Raw genomic sequence first — 18,996 nt, 5'->3', positions numbered from 1 at the left:
ATTCATTAAAAAATAAAGTTTAATTTTTTAAACATAAATAGTCATTTAAAATGAAACACGATAAAAAAAGATAAAAAATTTAAGTCTTTTATAAAATAAAACACAAATATATGAAATATGACGCTAAATATTTGTCAATTGAAAAAAAAAAGAAAATAAACCCGCGCTTTGAAAGCGCGGATCAAAATCTAGTATTAGGTTAAAGTCGACGAGAGGTATTTCTGTAAATGTGTGTGACTTAGATTTTAAGTCGGCTGGAAGCCAAGTCGGGTCTTGCGCGCTTCGCAGTGCGTCGATCGATGCTAAACTCTGAATGGCTTCTTCTCATTTTATCTCCAAAATGCACCAAAATCACTACTTAACTCCAAAACATTCATGAACTTGTAAATATGCTAAAACGACTCCAAAACATAATAACTATATCCTAAAATACTAATATACCATGACTAAAAGTAGGTAAAATCTATGGTGTATCACTTATGTGTATTCGACTGTATTTCACCAGTGATAATATAATCTTTAGATGACCAAAAAAAAAAAAAAGCAACCAAAACCCTTTTATTTCCTCTTTTAAATTAGGGAAATTAGGTCCAATAACAAAAAAAAAACTATAATTCGCTAAATAACCAAAATTCCATTTAATTTCTCTTTTTTTTTGTTATTCGGCAAATAAGCCTTTTAAATTAAGGAAAACTGTATTTTTTTTTGGGCAAATCTCCAAAATAGCACATTTCTAAGTTTATATCACAAAAATAGCACTCAAAAACTAAAATGACCAAAATAGCACCTTTCTAAGTTTATCCTTTGAAAATTTTAATTTTTTTATTTTTCAAAATTTGAAATCTTATCCCCAAAACCTCATTTCTCAACCCTAAACCCTAAACCCTAAACTCTAAACCCTAAACCCTAAAATCTAAACCCTAAAATCTAAACCCTAAACCCTAAACTCTAAACCCTAAACCCTAAATCCTAAACCCCATCCTTTAACTCTAAATCCTAAGTTTGTGACTTTTGATAAAACATTAAGTGCTATTTTTGTGACTTTTGACCTTGAGTGCTAGTTTGAGAACAAAAACTTGATTTAGTGCTATTTTTGTCATTTTCTCTTTTTTTTTCTTTCCTCTTAATTTCACGTTTTTGTTTACTCTCATTTCCCCTGATTTTTGTGAGTCACAACCAAAAATCAGGACCAAATTCTTTAAAAAAAAAATCAGGATCAAACAGATAATAATCAGCCGACTAACCGATCTGCTCTACCAACGTTTTAATGGTCTGATCAGCTCCGCCAAGCTATCATGCTTTCTCAGCACAGTTGACGATTTCAGAACAAATTTCTCCAGAAAAAATAAAAAATAATCGTACTGTGAAACGAGAAATCTCCTTAGATTCTACGGACAGAGAGAGAGAGAGAGAGAGAGAGAGAGAGGGGACGACTTTCAGAATTGCTGAAGATGATCGGTATGCATTAGATTCATTGATCTGAAGACAATGGATAATGAAACGGAGATTCTCTCCCGTCTGGCCGCGAACCACCTTCACCTTGCTCAGTTCGAGGCCTTAAAGGCTACGTTGCTCGCTCTCAGGGTTCGAAACCCCGACCTCGCACACACGATTCTCCAGACCATCGTCTCCAAAGCTGGCAGATTCGATAATGTCCTCTGGTCACGCTCTTGCTCTTCCCCGTCGCTGCTCGCCTTCCTCTCCACGGTCGAGCTTCTCAGATTCGAAAACCCTACTTCCCCTTGGGGCTTCGATTCAGAGACTCTAGGTTTGCGTGCGGATTTCTTGTTGATGGTCCAGGTCTTGATCGATAGAGTTAGGGATGGCGACAAGGAAGGAAACTCTGCACGGGTTTTGCAAGGTTTTTTGGATTTGGGTGTTGAGAGATTGAAGTTTGATGTTGATACAAGTAGCAGTGGAGGAAGCAGCTATATGATTGAAGAGGAGGATGTTGAGGCTCTGAGGAGTATTGTATTGGATTACTCTGATGTTTTCGATGCCTTGTGCTGTAACATTAGGAGGCAACTTAATGGTGGTTCCGAGCGCTGTATGGTGGAGGAAGTAGAACATCAAGTCGAGAGAAACGAGGCCATAGATCCCCGAGAAGAGGATAGCAACAATGTGTTTGCTTTGATACTGAGGAATGTTCAGTTAGCACAGTTGGATGCTATGAGAAGAAAATTGGATGAAGGAGATGAGCTCGGGGCAGCTGATCGAGTACGCTATCTTCACCTTGATTATGGCGTCGAGAAAGAGAATTATCAGTATGTGCTTGATTTATGCACACTCCACAAATACATTAGAGTTTTTGAATATTAGCTGTGCTTACAAAATTCTGACGATTATTTCCTTGGCATTCATTTTCTTAGTTTGTAAGAATATAGGCAAATCTGTAGAAAGGGTTGATCACGTTCTCATTCTTTTGGTTGACATGTTCTTTAAAATTAGACGAGATTTAGATTAAGATAGACTATAACAGTTTTCAAAGTAGTGACAAGTGTAGTCTCACTTTATGTTTGAGATTTTCCAACATTCCCTTTTTTATGCTAACTTCTGTGTAGGGAAATTTGATAATGTACATTCTTTTTTGTTGAATAGATATAATGGAGGAGTGTCTTATTATAAGACATCAATAAAAATTAGTTTGTTTAGTGAATTTATAGCCTTCTCTTGCTTCAAAAACTAAATTAGAACCTCGACTTGGGGAAGGAGAGGAGCTCCAGCCTCAGGATTTCAAAACAAAAAGAGAAGCTTTATAGTGTTTGTTTGTTTAGGACAGTTTCATTTCGTTTCCATAGGAAAATCTCAAACTGTGCAAAATGTTGATGTCATACTGATGGATGAAGAAATCTATGGCCTTGCATACTCAATTCCGTTCCTTGCTTTAACTTTTGACTTCCTGCTCCTGGGTTTTTGCATATTTAAGAATATAGAACTGACTATTATTCTGTTTTCTCCTTCTTTTCTGATAGTGCCGTTCTAAAGGCTCTCCTTTCAAGAGTTATGGAAAAAAAAGATGAATATGGTGACTCTTGGCACATGGTGCGCCAGAACTTGCTGTTTATCTATAAGGAAGCTCTCTCTTCTAATTGCGGAGACCTTCTTGAGATGATTCAGGTGGCTATCATTCTCATAAAAGTTGATATACGGGAGCAATCCCTTTGAAAAGGAGGTTTGACATATAAGAATAATCAAGTTGCTTACAGATCTTGCTAATGTGTACCATAACTAATCATTTGCTGTGTTTAGGAACGTAGAACTGTTTTTTTTCTTCCCTTGAGTATGCTGGAATTGAAGCTTGTATATCCAGTTCACGTTGTTCTTTTGTGAATATTTACCCTCGAGGTAGTTTAGCTAAGCGGTTGGTTTGAGTTAAAGGGTGTGCTTATATGTGCGTTTTGAATATGTATATACGTGTCTTTGGTTTAGTTATCTTGTACTATGATTATATGATTTATAATTTTTCTTCTGCAGGGTATTCAAGATGATATGCTCCTCCCAGATAGGCAGCTACATCTATCTCTCGACAATGACCAAATTCCACCCCCTCTTGAGTGTTTCCGGCGATACCTTGTAGACTTGAAAACTGAGAGAAATGTAGAGGACAAAAATTCCCCGCTGAGCATAGCAGTTAATTCTTGCCTCAGAGACATGTATCATTATGCTCGTATTTCTGGATCACATGTGCTTGAGTGTGTGATGTGTGCTGCTTTGTCTTACGTGAAGAAAGAAATGCTTCAGGAGGCTAATGATGTAGGTGGAATAAACTTGCATCTTTTCGTACTCATTATCGCACTGGAGTAGTATCGTTGGTTGCCTGTTGCGCCATTTAGTTTTGGATTTCTCTGTTGGGATCTGAAAGCGTCTTCTTCTCATGTGCTACAGGTTCTGACTTTGTTTCCCAGACTTCGCCCATTAGTAGCTTCCATGGGCTGGGACCTGTTGCCTGGAAAAACTGCAGCCCGTAGAAAGCTGATGCGGCTACTTTGGTCTAGTAATTCACAAGCAATTCGGTTAGAAGAATCTACTCTTTATGGAAACAATACAGATGAAGTAAACTTTACTCTTTTGCATAGCCGGTTATTTTTATATTATTTTTGTAGAATATGACAGTGTAAGCCTAACAGGACATAATGATCTGAGCAGAAATCTTGTGTGGAAAATCTCTGCGATACATTATGCTATCGGCTGCACCTTGCATCTTTCGCTGCTTATATCAGTTCTGGTAAATCTTGGACTCCAAAGGCATCTTTCTTGATGCATGGTAATGTGTCATCTGAGAATAATGATGCGGAGGTGGATCCTTTTGTTGAAAATCTTGTGTTGGAAAGGCTTTCTGCGCAGAGTCCACTTCGGGTATGAGTTTTTAAGTTATCCTCTATACAGAGACTATGTTTCTCAGTCTCTCTCAGAGAAAAAGTGTTAAATAAGAATTAGTACAAATGAACATCTCAAGCTACTAATGAGATATAGTGTTTGTCAATGAAAAATTTCACTAGATTTCATGTGGGCTAGATTCATTTACTTATAGTAAGAATGATGTCTCTCAGGCAACGGAGAAACTTAAACAAGAACGAATAGACAACAAGAGGAAATTGCAGCCTTATTTACTATAGATAACAAAAATATATCTGTTGTTGAGTGGTACTATTATTAATCGGTTGATTATCATCTGAATGTGTTTTTCCTATTCTTCATCCGAACAAGTTGTAATGACCTACTGTTATGTAGGTGTTGTTTGATGTTGTTCCGGGCGTAAAGTTCAAAGAAGCTATATCACTGATTAGTATGCAACCTATTGCTTCAACTGCAGAAGCCTGGAAGAGGTGAGTTCAACCAAAGTTCATATTGCTATGTTGTATACATATACTCCAATCGTTTTCTCCATACTTCCTTGGATAGTTTATTAGTGTAGATTCTAACATATGTCCCTTTGACAAAAATTGGCCCCCTTCATTTATGTGCACAATAGTTGTTGCATTAGCTTTCTGGTTTATTTCTGAATGTTAAATTCGATGCAGTGTTTTGTATTCTGTACATTTCTTTGTTTTTGTTTTGCTGGGGCGAGTCGTTCATGGTCGGTAATTTCACTTTTAATGTCTTTGTACGTTGTAGGATACAAGATATTGAATTGATGCATATGCGTTATGCTTTGGAGGCTATTGTCTTAGCATTAGGTGCAATGGACGAGGTCATTAAAGACGAGACAGATGCTAGTCATCATGTGGTATTTTACTATTTAAAAGACCTCACCACCCATTTGGAGGCAATTAAAAATGTTCCACGCAAGGTAATATCTATATCCATTGCTTCATTTACAGGAAGTTAGGCCCCCGTCTTTAAATTTTGTAGTAAAACCATCGTGGAAAATATGGAACTGAAAACTTTCTACAATGAGAGAAATAATATGGAAAAATGTATATGTTTATACTACATTTACACGTAGTGTGTTTCTATCAAATATTTTTTTTTCAATGTGGTAGTCTAAATATTTCTTTAACATGAGGTCAGTTTTTTTTTTGCAGATTATGATGGTCAACATAGTTATTTCACTCTTACATATTGATGATATTCGTCTCAGTTCTACTTCTAGTTTGGATCTTGGCGATCTTACTACAGAAGGGGAAAATGAAATTGTTATAACTTTCACAAGAAAGCTACTCAATGTTTTACGCCGCAATCTTCCATCAGAGCTGATTGAACAAGAGTGTCAACTGGATGGTAATTACAGTGCTGATGGAAGACAGGCTTTAGAATGGAGAGTATCGATGGCTAAACATTTCATTGAAGATTGTGAATGGCGGTTATCTATTATGCAGCATCTTTTGCCACTTTCTGAACGCCAGTGGGGTTTAAAGGAGGTTTTAAGTGTTCTAAGGGCGGCCCCTGCAAAACTACTTAACCTGTGAGTGGAATTCTCTTGCTATGTTTGGAAAAAATTGTAGCCACCTTATTTCTCGTCTATTTTCACATCGAAAATGTTAGGGACCAAATCGAGCTTTTACTCTATGATTATAATATACGGGAAGTTGAAAGGTCGATCTATCTGTTTCTTTGCATTGCTAATTGTATTACATTTAATTAATCTCAGCGTGTATGTGCATGCAAATTTTGAATAGTTCTTCTGATGACAGCGCTGCTGATGAAATAGTTTATCAATAAACTTCTCTTTAAGGTGCAAGTATTACTTGTTCCCGTTTTGTCTCTGCCTGAGTTCCTATATAAATTGTCTTGAGTAATACTTTGCTTCCTCATGCCACTTCTTTAAGACACAAAATTTCTTGCTGCAGCTGCATGCAAAGAGCTAAGTATGACATTGGAGAGCAGGCAGTTCATCGGTTTGCGTTATCAGCAGAGGACAAAGCTACTCTTGAATTAGCTGAATGGGTGGATAATGCCTTCAACAGAACATTGGTACCTTTCGTAATATTACTCACTGTTCTTGCATATGTATCACCTTATATGTATCTACTTTTCGCATAATGATATGACTGTATTCTGATTTGAGACCTCTTTCTCCTGCCTTGAGGATTGTATATTATATACTGTTCCCACGTTTTTGTAGAAGCTCATTGGGGATGCATCTAGTCACGTGTATCTCTATTTCTTATTATTCTCAGGTAGAAGATGTGATGTCTCGTACTGCTGAGGGAGCATCTGCGGTGCAAGATTTAGATTTTAGTTCTCTAGCTTCTCAGTTGAGTCCATTGGCTGTGGTATGTCCTTGTCGTTTAGATCCTGATAGGACTACCCTGTAATTAATTGCCTTGCCCACCACTAAGCAAGTTTTACGTTACCTTTTTGTGATGCCAGATTCTACTATGCATAGATGCGGCTGCTTCTTCTGCCAAATCTACAACAATTTCCAAACAGTTATTGGATAAGGCAAGCAGTGTTCTTAATTTCCATGTACTTTAACTTGGTCTACAAAAAGTAACCGTTTGTTTACCTTTGGATTCTTAATTATACTTGGTATCTGTACCCAGTTTCTAGATTTCCTCTTGGAATCGTCTACTGATTTGCATTCTCTGGACATTTTTAGTGGTGTATATTGGGAATCTGGTTTAACATCCTTATACATTTTTGTATTGCTTTTTGGACACAAAGCAAACAAGCTTTGGGGGTAGTATTATTAGTTTAAATTGAGGAATGGCTTGCATACATATCCGGACAGTGTACCGTGTCTAATATAGTGGCTGGTTATTTTCTTACTAAATTCTTAAAGTGATACTGTTCCATTTAATTAATTTATTCAGGAAGTATGTACTGTTGTTGCTAAGTAGTTCTTACTTTGTACGCAGTCTCAAGTTATGTTATCCGAAATATATCCTGGAGGATCTCCAAAGGTGGGGTTTACTTACTGGGATCAGGTCCACGAAGTTGCAATAATCTCTGTATTGCGAAGGATCTTAAAGCGTCTGCAGGAATTCCTGGAACAGGTCAGTCCTCAAGTTTAATATGCTATTTTCTGGTTTTTTGCCAAAATTTTGAATTTGTTAATGTGGGACGGTCATATGAGATAATATTGCCTAGTACAAATGGTAACAGTGATGATTTTTTGTTTTGCCTGGATGCTTAAGGGAGGGAGATGCTGTTATGATTTTAGAAGTATGTGAGTGCAGAAATATACTGTTTTTTACCATGCTGTTCTCTCCCATCACAGAGGAAACTTTTGTAAATCCTGCCTTTATGTGTATATTTGAATATCTAGGCGCTCAAAAACATATTAAGATCCTTCTATTATTCTCTTATTCCTAGCTGCCTTTTTTCCTACCCTGTCATGTTTCAGGATAACCCTCAAATTCTTCAAGCCAGTTTTAGTGGAGATACCATCATTTCATCAGCCACGGAATCTCATCGACAGGGTCAAAAAGATCGCGTTCTTGCAATGCTACATCAAATGATTGAGGATGCTCATAAGGGCAAGCGACAGTTCCTGAGTGGTATTATTTTTTTTTCTCTTTTCTCCTCTATGTGTTCTTGATGTAGTATGTGACTGAGTTGTCTGCTCTTGACTAATTATGTATTTTTAGCCTTTCATGGAGTTCTAATTGGTCTTGTAATGAACAATAGGAAAGCTTCACAACCTAGCGAGAGCAATCGGTGATGAAAAACCAGAAGTTGACATACTCAAAGGGGACGTAAGAGACATGACTTTTGACAAGGATGGAGTTCTTGGTCTTGGGCTAAAATATAAGAAGCAAAGTCCTTCTGGTTTAGCAAGTAGAGATGTGGATGGAAATCATGTTTCACATGAAAGCGAAGAGAAGGGAAAGAGGTCATTTGGCCCATTTAGCAACAAAACCTCTACTTATCTATCTCAGTTTATACTCTATATTGCTGCTATTGGTGACATAGTAGACGGCACTGATACAACCCATGATTTCAACTTTTTCTCTCTTGTTTATGAATGGCCTAAAGACGTAAGTGTTTCTTGGCTTTTTCTCACGCTATTTATCATTTATACTGTTTTCCTTGTCATTCGAATTGTGGACCAGTGGTCTAATCCTGTCATTCTACTTTTATTTGGAGAAACTACCGAGTTTCGTTGTGCTTGCTTCTCTTAACTCTAGCATTTTATTTCATGATTAGTGACATCTTAAGATCCTATGATGTTCTGTTTAATAATATTGGCCTCTGGGTGGTAATTACTAAATATGTACCGCAGTACGAATTGTGAGTGAATCCAATGCTTTTTCTGGGCATAGATCTGTTTGTAACCTCGTACTGTTGGTTCATGTTGCAGCTATTGACGCGTCTGGTGTTTGATCGAAGTAGCACAGATGCGGCTGCGAAAGTCGCTGAGGTCATGTCTGCTGATTTTGTTCATGAAGTAATATCTGCGTGTGTTCCCCCAGTTTATCCTCCACGTTCTGGTCATGGATGGGCTTGTATTCCCGTCATTCCAACCACTACATATTCTCACTCAGAGAGTAAAGTGCTGTCTCCTTCAAAAGAGGCTAAACCCAATTGTTATGTCCGTTCCTCAGCAACACCTGGTGTCCCTCTGTATCCTCTTCAGTTGGATGTAATCAGACATTTGGTAAAAATATCCCCAGTACGAGCAGTTTTAGCTTGCGTATTTGGTGGGAGCATATTGTACAATGGCAGTGATTCTGTCTTCTCGAGCTCCTTGAACGATGAGTTCACAAGTTCTCCTGATGCAGACAGATTGTTTTATGAATTTTCTCTTGATCAGTCTGAGAGGTACTGTCAAGCCAACGTATTCTTTAAATTAAAAATCAATCCAGTTCTTATGTTCCATCATATTATGTGATATTTTTCTTCTTCTTCTTCACAGGTTTCCCACTTTAAACCGATGGATACAAATGCAGACTAACCTTCATCGAGTTTCTGAATTTGTTGTGACACCTAAGCAAAAACCTGACGACGCACGGATTAAACCTGATGAAAGAACTGCGATCAAGAGACTTCGTGAACATGACAGTGACTCGGAATCGGATGCGGAAGAGGCTTTTTCCAACAATATTCGACCAGCATTGACACACTACAGTGCTCGTGATGGTGGATCCTTTGAAACTGGAGCTAGTAGAACTGATCCTACGGTTTTCCTTTCTTTCGATTGGGAGAATGAAGGACCATATGAAAATGCTGTAAATAGGTATGCTAATTTCTTCTTTTGGTTCGTTAGCTTGTGGAAAAGTTCTCTTAGTGTTCGATTGATTGGGATTTTGCTAGATTAATTGATGAAGGAAAACTAATGGATGCTTTAGCACTTTCGGACCACTTCTTGCGGAATGGGGCTTCCGATTGGTTACTTGAGCTCCTAATCAAAAGTAGAGAAGAAACTCCTTCAACATTGGGACGATCTCAGGGATATGGAAGTCAGAGCATCGGGAGCAACAGTTGGCAGTATTGCCTGCGGCTAAAGGATAAACAGCTGGCAGCGACACTGGCTCTTAAGTAAGTAAACCACCACGAAGTGCAGTCCGATTTTTTTCTGTGCCATTTGGGTTGAGAGCAAAGATTTGTTTACGGATTTTGTTATTAGAAAGAATTTTTGTGTTTCTTTATTCCTGGAGAGATAAGATTAAGATTAGCATCAAATTTTAGTATTGAAATATAAGAATCAATTGGTTTAGCTCTCTGATGTGAACAATTAGGAACTTGAAACAAAATTAACCTTGATGATAAAGCCTTCGCCCCTAAGTCTTAATGTGGTGAGGCAGTGATGTGGAATGAATTGAAAGTGGTGTGACTAGAGGATTTAAGTGAGCGGTTTGTTGCACTGAGTATCTTGATTTTTGGATATGTTTTGTATGCAAACTAATATTGCAACGTGCTTTCTGTAAAAGTTTCCCGATGTTTCTGTTGCTTATTTAATGCCTTACCATGTTTTTCCTAAGTGTATTTGACACCTGTGATTCCTTCGTGGTCTTTTAAATGGGTCAGGCTAAGACAATCATTCTTTCTATACCTACGCTTAAGTCTGCTCATTATTGTTTGAACTTATTGTTTATAACCTGTAAATGTATGTATAATGTGGGATTCAGGCTTGTGTTAGTAGACTGAGAAATATGAATTTATTGTCATCTTATTACAAACGGCTTGCAGTTTTGTTCTGTCGTGGATCAGTTTTGATGTTTTGGTAAGTCTTGGTTTCAGGTATATGGATACGTGGGAGCTTGATGCAGCTTTAAATGTTCTTACAATGTGTAGTTGTCATCTTTTAGAAAGCGATCCAGTTAGCTATGAGGTACAAGGGAGTTTGTTTCAGCTCTAGATTCCTGCATGTAACTTGAGTTCCCAATAACCTTGTAATCTTTAATTAAGACCTATGTTTCCTCATCATTCTTTGTCCATCTAGGTGTTGCATAGGAGAAAAGCTCTGCAGAAGTACAGCCACATACTTTCTGCAGATGATCGCCATAATAGCTGGCAAGAGGTAATGTTTCTCCTCTTTTGCTTAATATCAACGTTTGGCTCTTGGTATGGGTCTCTCTCTCAAAATTCTGAATGGGAAACAGGTAGAAGCCGAATGTAAAGAAGACCCTGAAGGCTTGGCTTTAAGATTGGCTGGGAAAGGAGCTGTTTCCGCAGCTCTGGAAGTGGCTGAAAGTGCAGAATTATCAATAGATCTTAGAAGAGAATTACAAGGACGACAGCTTGTAAAGCTTCTAACCACTGATCCACTCAATGGTGGTGGTCCTGCAGAAGCGTCTCGATTTCTTTCTTCACTTCAAGACTCCGCTGATGCACTGCCAGTGGTGATGGGTGCAATGCAGTTATTACCTGACCTTCGTTCAAAACAGCTCCTGGTAACAACGTTTTTCTTCTTCTTTTTTTTTTATTATTTCATATCATTGTGAATATCATATTTTGATTTTGAGTTTAGAAAGATGTTTGTTTCGTTTTCTCTGTAGGTCCATTTCTTTCTGAAGCGAAGAGATAGCAATCTGTCGGATCTGGAAGTGTCCCGGCTTAATTCCTGGGCTTTAGGTCTGAAAGTGTTAGCTGCATTGCCACTTCCGTGGCAACAGAGATGCTCTTCGCTTCATGAGCATCCTCATTTAATAGTTGAAGCTCTGCTGATGAGAAAACAGCTACAATATGCCTCACTGGTATGTCTAGAGAGAATTTTTTCGAATTTTTCATTTCTCTTTCATTTCATTACTCTGCTGCATATTATCTCTATTATTGTGAATGCACTTCTGTTACTCTCTTGTTCATGTCTATATATCTTTTGAATAGGTGATTTCCTTTGTTCTTCCTTAATATGTTCGCCCTTGATGACTTTATGAGACTTACTTTTATGTTTCCTTCAGATACTCAAAGAGTTCCCAGCATTAAGAGATAACAATGTTATCATGGCCTATGCCGCAAAAGCTATTGCTGTTACAGTTAGCCCACCGCCCAGAGAACCTCGAATAACTGTGTCTGCATCACGGTTAAGGCAAAAGCAAAGGGCAGGGCCAGCAAAACCATCCTTCACTAGTAGTTTAAGCAATTTTCAGAGAGAGGCCCGAAGAGCATTTTCATGGGGACCACGTAATACTGAAAACAGGACGACGTCAAAGGATGATCGTAAAAGAAAGAGTTCCGGGCTGGGGGCACCTGAGAGAGCTGCTTGGGAGGCTATGACAGGTATTCAAGAGGACCAGGGATCATCTTATTCGGCAGATGGGCAAGATAGACTACCTTCTGTTTCCATTGCAGAAGAATGGATGTTAACTGGCGAAACAACCAAAGATGAGGCTGTACGTGCATCTCACAAATATGAAAGCACCCCCGATATTGTTCTCTTCAAGGTATTGCTATCTTTATTTACACGTGTGGCAATAACTGTAATCTTCGGTTTTATGACACTGCTCTTGTTTTAGGCTCTGCTATCACTTTGTTCTGATGAGCTAGTATCAGCAAGAACTGCAATTGACTTATGCATCAATCAAATGAAGAACGTATTGAACTCCAAGAAGTTATCGGAGGCTGCATCTGTCGAAACAATTGGCCGAGCATATCATGCAACGGAGGCATTTGTGCAGGTATGATCTTTTTCAATAAAATGCTTTCGTTTGAATCATATTTGGAGGGTGTATTTTATATCAGGACTATACATGGCCATCTTGCATTTCTTATAATTCGTTTCCATGAGAGTGGGAATTGTTGTTGCTGATTTGAATTACTAAAGCAACTATCTTCCCTGTTTGTGCAGGGTTTATCTTATGCGAAATCATTGCTGAGAAAACTTCTAGGTGCCTCTGAATTTACCAATAACAACGGTGATAGAAGTAGAGATCTTGATGATATATCTTCTGATGCTGGCAGCTCCAGTGTTGGCAGTCAATCAACGGATGAACCATCCGAAGTTCTCTCACTTGCAGAAATTTGGCTGGGGCGTGCAGAGTTGCTCCAAAGTCTCCTAGGGTCTGGAATTTCTGCTTCTCTTGATGACATTGCTGATAAATTGTCATCCGAATCTCTACGAGATAGATTAGTATCTGATGAACGGTACAGTATGGCGGTTTATATGTGCAAGAAATGCAAGGTAAAATTCATAGGTTGATTATCTTCCACGTGGTAAGGTCACTTCATTGCAATAACTTCTGCTTTTGTACCTGGTTAATTTCAGATCGATGTTTTTCCTGTGTGGAAAGCATGGGGTCTAGCTTTGTTGCGGATGGAGCGCTATACCCAAGCTCGAGTCAAATTCAAGTACGTGTTAGTTTTAAAGCTGTTACTGAACACATAAATTATAACCCCCTTTTGCATATTTCAACCACAGGCTGTGTGCAGTAATACCGTTATTTTTCTGTGCTCTATAGGCAAGCCTTTCAATTAAAGGGGGAAGACATTCCTGATGTCATTCAGGAGATAATAAATACAATAGAGGGAGGACCGCCTGTGGATGTGTCAACTGTTCGTTCCATGTAAGTGTTTCTATTTAACTAAATCTGTTATTCCTGTATGGGGGATATTCTAGAGTTGTTTTATTATGAAATGTCTGACTAATCAACTTACAGGACAGGGCAATGTTTGATCAAATATAATTTCAGTTGAACATGTACATGTACATGATTAATTAGATATGTTGCAAGTACGTAAAAAGCAGCCTAATGATTTAAGAGAAAAAAAAATTATTAAACTTTTAAGAATGGAGAAGATACTCATGAATAATGCAAGTCGAAGGTGATAAAAGAAGTAAAAGTCTATGGTAATCCACCACCTGACCTTATTCTTGGGACGGTTGATGCATGTCAGGTATGACCATTTGGCTAAAAGCGCCCCAACAATTTTGGACGATTCGTTATCAGCAGACTCATACCTAAATGTTCTGCATATGCCATCGACATTCCCTCGTTCAGAGAGATCAAGGAGATCCCTAGAATCAGAAAAGAATAATTCTGTACCCGGTTCAAACTTTGAAGATGGGCCCCGAAGCAACTTGGATAGTACTCGCTACTCTGAATGTACCAACTACTTGCAGGAGGTAAGGCAATAATATTCAAGTGATTCTGACATTGTCTCATAATATACTTATCTGTCTTGATATGTCTTTAGGTGGGTTTGATTTTTTAGTACTGTCTTAGTTTGGATGCAGTTAGTATTATTTGCAAACATATGAACTTGTTACATTTGCTTCTTTTTTTTTTTGGTTCAATGAATCTGTTTCGTGTGATTCTGCAGCATTCTCGCCAAAACCTTCTTGGTTTTATGTTCCGGCACGGTCACTTTAAAGATGCATGCATTTTATTCTTTCCCCCAAGTGCTCTTCCCCCTCCTTTGCAAAGTTTATCTCTGGGCGCAGTTAGTTCGTCCTCTTCACCTCAACGAACAGATCCATTGGCAACCGAGTATGGGACCATTGAAAGTTTGTGTGAGTATTGTGTCGGTTACGGAGCTATATCATCCCTCGAGGAAGTAATTACAGAAAGACTCGAATCCGCAAAACATCAAGATCAAGCCATAAACCAGTACATAGCTGGAGCTCTTTCACGTATATGTGCTTTCTTAGAGACAAACCGGCATTTCAATTACCTATACAAGTTTCTGGTGAGAACATTTTTGTTCTCATGATTCTTTGCCTACAACTTATTTTTAGGTTGTTCCCACTTGGAGATTTCGGTATACTAACTAGGATCGAATTTTTTTCTTTCATGTTTGGCATGTAGTTCTGCTATACAATTATATCATGTGCACAGATAATATCCGTGAATATTGGATACAAAATAGGCATTTTATCCCAAAATTCTCAGCTAGTCTTATTCTCTGTGCTTTGCACCTCCTCTCATGCAATTTGAACCATAAACCCTGATCCTAAGCTTGGAGTTAGTATTTTGTCCATCCTTAGATGTCCAGATTCGATAGTTGATCTTAACGTATAACCTTCCTTTTCTGTTTCTAGAAAGACGAGCAAGTTACTAAGCGTTTTCTGAAATTACTAAGCGTTTTCTGAAATTACTAAACGTAATGCTAATTCTTTCAGTTTTTTTTTGTCTAATTGTTCAGGTACTCAAGAAGGATTATGTCACCTCTGGGTATTGCTGTATTCAGCTTTTTATGAATTCTACCACTCAAGAGGAAGCTGTAAGGCATCTTGAGCATGCAAAGGTATAGAGTCAGTAGCTCTTTCTGCACCACCCATATAATCTCTGTGTTTAGCAAGGTTACATGCAACATCCATCTGAAAACACTTATCCACTAAGTAATCCAAACTATGCTAATGTCTTGATGAATTGCAGGTTTCCTTTTTGGATTGCAATGTAATTATTTAAGCATTTTAAAGTGGTTTAGAGTCAATAATTAGGCAAATAAATTTTTGAGTTTTATGGCAGCATATCCTTAGCTCGCTTTTCCGTCTGCATAATATTACGCAATTATCTTAACTAAAGAATTTCTAAAAGTTGCATGGGCTACATTAAGACAAGTTTATATGGTGCTTACAGGTTAAACGTCTTATTTGATGTAATCCTTAGTACTTAAAACAGAGTTATATAAATATACTAGCTCATGAGGTATATATTAGATCTTGTTTTGGGGCCTAAACAAAGAATAGCCGACAATCATAAGCATGCTAGTGTTCTTTTTAATTTTGACATATCGGTCTCTAACAAAGATTTGGGTACAGGCACACTTTGAAGAAGCATTGACAGCACGTCACAGAGGTTCAGACTCGAAAAAACTTGTTACAAAGGGGGTTAGAGGCAAAGGTGTCAATGAGAAGCTGAGTGAAGAAGCTCTGGTTACGTTGTCCTCTCGGGTTAAAATGCAGGTACTTTTTTAAACAGTTTTTGTCTTCATCAGTTTGATGAATTACTGCTTTATAGAATTATCCTTCCACCTTTCACGTTGTGGTTTGTTATTCCTATAGATTGATGTGGTAAAGTCCTTCAGTGATTCTGAAGGAGCACCGTGGAAGCTTTCCTTGTTTGGAAATCCAAATGATTCAGAGACATCCAGGTTTGTCCTGAAAACAAGGATTGGCTGTAAAAGAAATCTCTTTCCATAATTTGTTTACACAACTTGCTCCTCCACTATATTTCAAACAAATTTCTTATATCCTTGCATAAATTTAAGCAATATGTATGGTAGATTCTAAAAAAGTATTTAGTAGAAAGACAGGGTATGTTTTCCTTTCCACACTACCCTAATGATTCTATTCCAATTTTCTTTTAAACTCCAAGAGATGCCTATCAAATAGTATAGACGGATATGCTTCCCTTGTTGTCCCAGTGAACTGAATACCAGTTTTTCCTTCGAGATCATGTGCCTATTTCTTATAAATCTGAAGCTCGGAGAAAAACCTTTAGCTGAATTGTCTTTTGGCTCTTGGTTTCAGGAGAAGATGTGAAATAGTGGAGACTCTTGTTGAGAAAAACTTTGACTTGGCTTTTCAAGTTATATATGAATTTAAGCTCTCAGGTGATCCCTAATTGTTTTATGTGAATAATTGTGAACTGTTGTTGCTCTTGGTATCTCACTTTTCTCTTACTCCTAAGCAGCTGTTGATATATATGCTGGTGTTGCTGCGTCACTCGCCGATAGGAAGAAAGGCAGTCAGTTGACAGAACTATTCAAAAACATCAAGGGAACGATCCAAGATTATGACTGGGATCAGGTATTGAACATTGCATGTGTTCAACATAAAATTTTATTTGGACAATTCAGACACGTCACACATCTATTTAATTAGTACTTTTCAGCAAAAAAGAATCTGTTCTCAAGCAACAGTCTTCCTTGTCAATCTGTTTAAGCCGGTGGAGTAATGTTGAAATTACTTATTTTATATTACGTGAAATGTTGTAGGTCCTGGGTGCTGCCATCAATGTATATGCCAACAAGCACAAAGAGCGCCCTGACCGTCTCATAGACATGTTAACAAGCAGCCATCGGTAAGATCATTTGTAATTATGATTGTTTAGATGCGTCTTCTTGCATTATGTTCAACTCCATAGAAAAAGAATATCACTCCTAGACTATTTGGCTGTCACCTGAATAGTCATATCTCGTTCCAGTAGATTTGGTTCCAATTCACTATGTTTCATAAATGTGTTTATGTATGTAATAAACTGAATCGCGTGGGATCATTAGGCTGATACACATCTGATTGTAAACGAGTGCAGAAAGGTGCTGGCTTGCGTTGTATGTGGCCGCCTTAAAAGGGCGTTCCAGATTGCGTCCAAAAGCGGTAGCGTGGCTGATGTTCAATATGTAGCTCATCAAGCCTCACATGCCAATTCGCACACTGTACTCGGTTTGTGCAAGCAATGGCTATCCCAAAACATGTAAAGGCCCTGTAACTCCATGACATCGGTGCAAAGCCAAAGTAAAAAAAAAAACTTTTGAGGTACACATCGTTTTGGCTGATTAGCGATTAGTCTTTCCTCAGCTTTTATTTTATTCCCTTTGGGTAAAATAGAAAGACTACACTACATATGTTTTTGTTTAAAACATTGAGGGCATATTGTTTAAAAGAACCTGGTGGACTCATATCAGAAGATCATTGACTGATGATTTTCACTTACGAGAGATTGTGACAAATGGAGAAAATGCAGAGGTATACTTGTAAAAATTTATGAGTTCACCATGGTTGGCAATACTATTGAATGTGAGGTTGGTGTCCTCGTTTTGTGTTGATTATAGAACTCATTTTAACAAAGAAAGCGTCTAACTTTATTGGAAAGGGGTATTCTCATCATAAAAGTAGATGCATAGTTTTTTTTTTTTTTTTTTCGTCAACGATTTCATTTCATAAACTCAAAACAGACTAATCCGAGAACAAAGTTTGGATACAACATTCAATGTGAAAGCAACATCAAAACAAGTGGCTGTGCATTGATTAAAACTGCAAGATAGTGGAGTGAAAAAAGTGACAAGGTTTCTGAAAAGAAGACATGTGATCTTAATCATGTCCAGTCAGAGAAGAGGACAATAGAGTCCAAAATTAACTGAAGACTTGAGAATCTATGAGTCTTTGCTGATTGAAGAGTTTCAAGCATCCTTATAGCTTCTTTGGCAAGGGACAAGCCTGCGCTCAACAGAATAGAGGAGACTTGAGAGTCATGGGCTTCACCCTTTCCATAGATAGACCACCCGAAACCTCCACTTTTTAAAGCTTTGAACCACATTCCATTCACCGAATCAGTCCAATTATAAACAGATACATAGTTTATAATATACTTTCAAGCAAGTAGTTTTTTCTCTTATAATCTTTTGTACGGTTTACCCTAGACATGAGCAAATTACCAGAAGCGAAATATTACGCCGTACCAAATCGAAAATATTGAAACTAAAACTGAATTGATGGTTTAGGCATATGCGTTCAGTGTCCTAGTTGGGGTGATTTAAATTTTTACATTATTTGTATTAGGTTTAAAATGTCCATGCAGGTTTTATAAATTTTCAATATGATATTGGTTCAGAACTAGTTGCGTTCGGATCGATTTAGAGAAAAAAGAAAATATCTGTTTGAAAGTAAATTAAGTCTGGTTTGGTACCAGATTTTGTAACAAAAAAATAATCAAAAATAAAACATATAAAAGCCGGTAAAACCCTAAAACAAAACAACATTCAATCTAAACTTAAACAAACAGCCAAAATTCAAAATCATAGAAGAGTAGTTGGAAAAATGAATATAAAGTGTTCAAATTCGATAAACAAGAACCATAATCTTTTACCATATAAGCAAGACAAATTGTTTAGTCTTGTTGTGGGATTGTTGCATTTTAATATTGGCAAATCTCCAAAATAGCACCTTTCTAAGTTTATATCACAAAATAGCACTCAAAAACTAAAATGACCAAAATAGCACATTTCTAAGTTTATCCTTTGAAAATTTTAATTTTTTTATTTTTCAAAATTTGAAATCTTATCCCCAAAACCTCATTTCTCAACTCTAAACCCTAAACCCTAAACTCTAAACCCTAAACCCTAAACCCTAAACTCTAAACCCTAAACCTTAAACCCTAAACCCTAAACTCTAAACCCTAAACCCTAAACTCTAAACCCTAAACCCTAAATCCTAAACCTCACCCTTTA

At 37.6% G+C, this 18,996-nt stretch overlaps 1 protein-coding gene across 1 annotated transcript; it reads left to right on the top strand.

Moving 5' to 3' along the window:
* The first annotated feature begins 1,163 nt into the window (after nt 1-1,163).
* Nucleotides 1,164-17,641, top strand: LOC106388371. The gene is made up of 35 exons (XM_048752795.1): nt 1,164-2,264; nt 2,973-3,117; nt 3,475-3,753; nt 3,886-4,053; nt 4,147-4,356; nt 4,732-4,826; nt 5,116-5,290; nt 5,526-5,905; nt 6,291-6,414; nt 6,621-6,716; nt 6,814-6,885; nt 7,302-7,439; nt 7,790-7,943; nt 8,074-8,423; nt 8,747-9,207; nt 9,302-9,622; nt 9,700-9,924; nt 10,627-10,717; nt 10,829-10,906; nt 10,989-11,279; nt 11,385-11,582; nt 11,787-12,269; nt 12,342-12,503; nt 12,674-13,006; nt 13,091-13,173; nt 13,284-13,388; nt 13,720-13,948; nt 14,146-14,511; nt 14,968-15,069; nt 15,587-15,730; nt 15,830-15,918; nt 16,298-16,380; nt 16,461-16,576; nt 16,765-16,850; nt 17,082-17,641. The coding sequence occupies exons 1-35, from the start codon at nt 1,489-1,491 to the stop codon at nt 17,245-17,247; spliced, it is 7,374 nt and encodes a 2,457-aa protein (XP_048608752.1). The 5' UTR covers nt 1,164-1,488; the 3' UTR covers nt 17,248-17,641.
* The last annotated feature ends 1,355 nt before the right edge of the window (nt 17,642-18,996 follow it).

The sequence above is a fragment of the Brassica napus genome, chromosome C3 (genome assembly GCF_020379485.1).
Source record: "Brassica napus cultivar Da-Ae chromosome C3, Da-Ae, whole genome shotgun sequence".
NCBI lineage: Eukaryota > Viridiplantae > Streptophyta > Magnoliopsida > Brassicales > Brassicaceae > Brassica > Brassica napus.
Note: the sequence above shows the minus strand (reverse complement) of the source record. Positions and strands in the feature narration are given on the sequence as shown.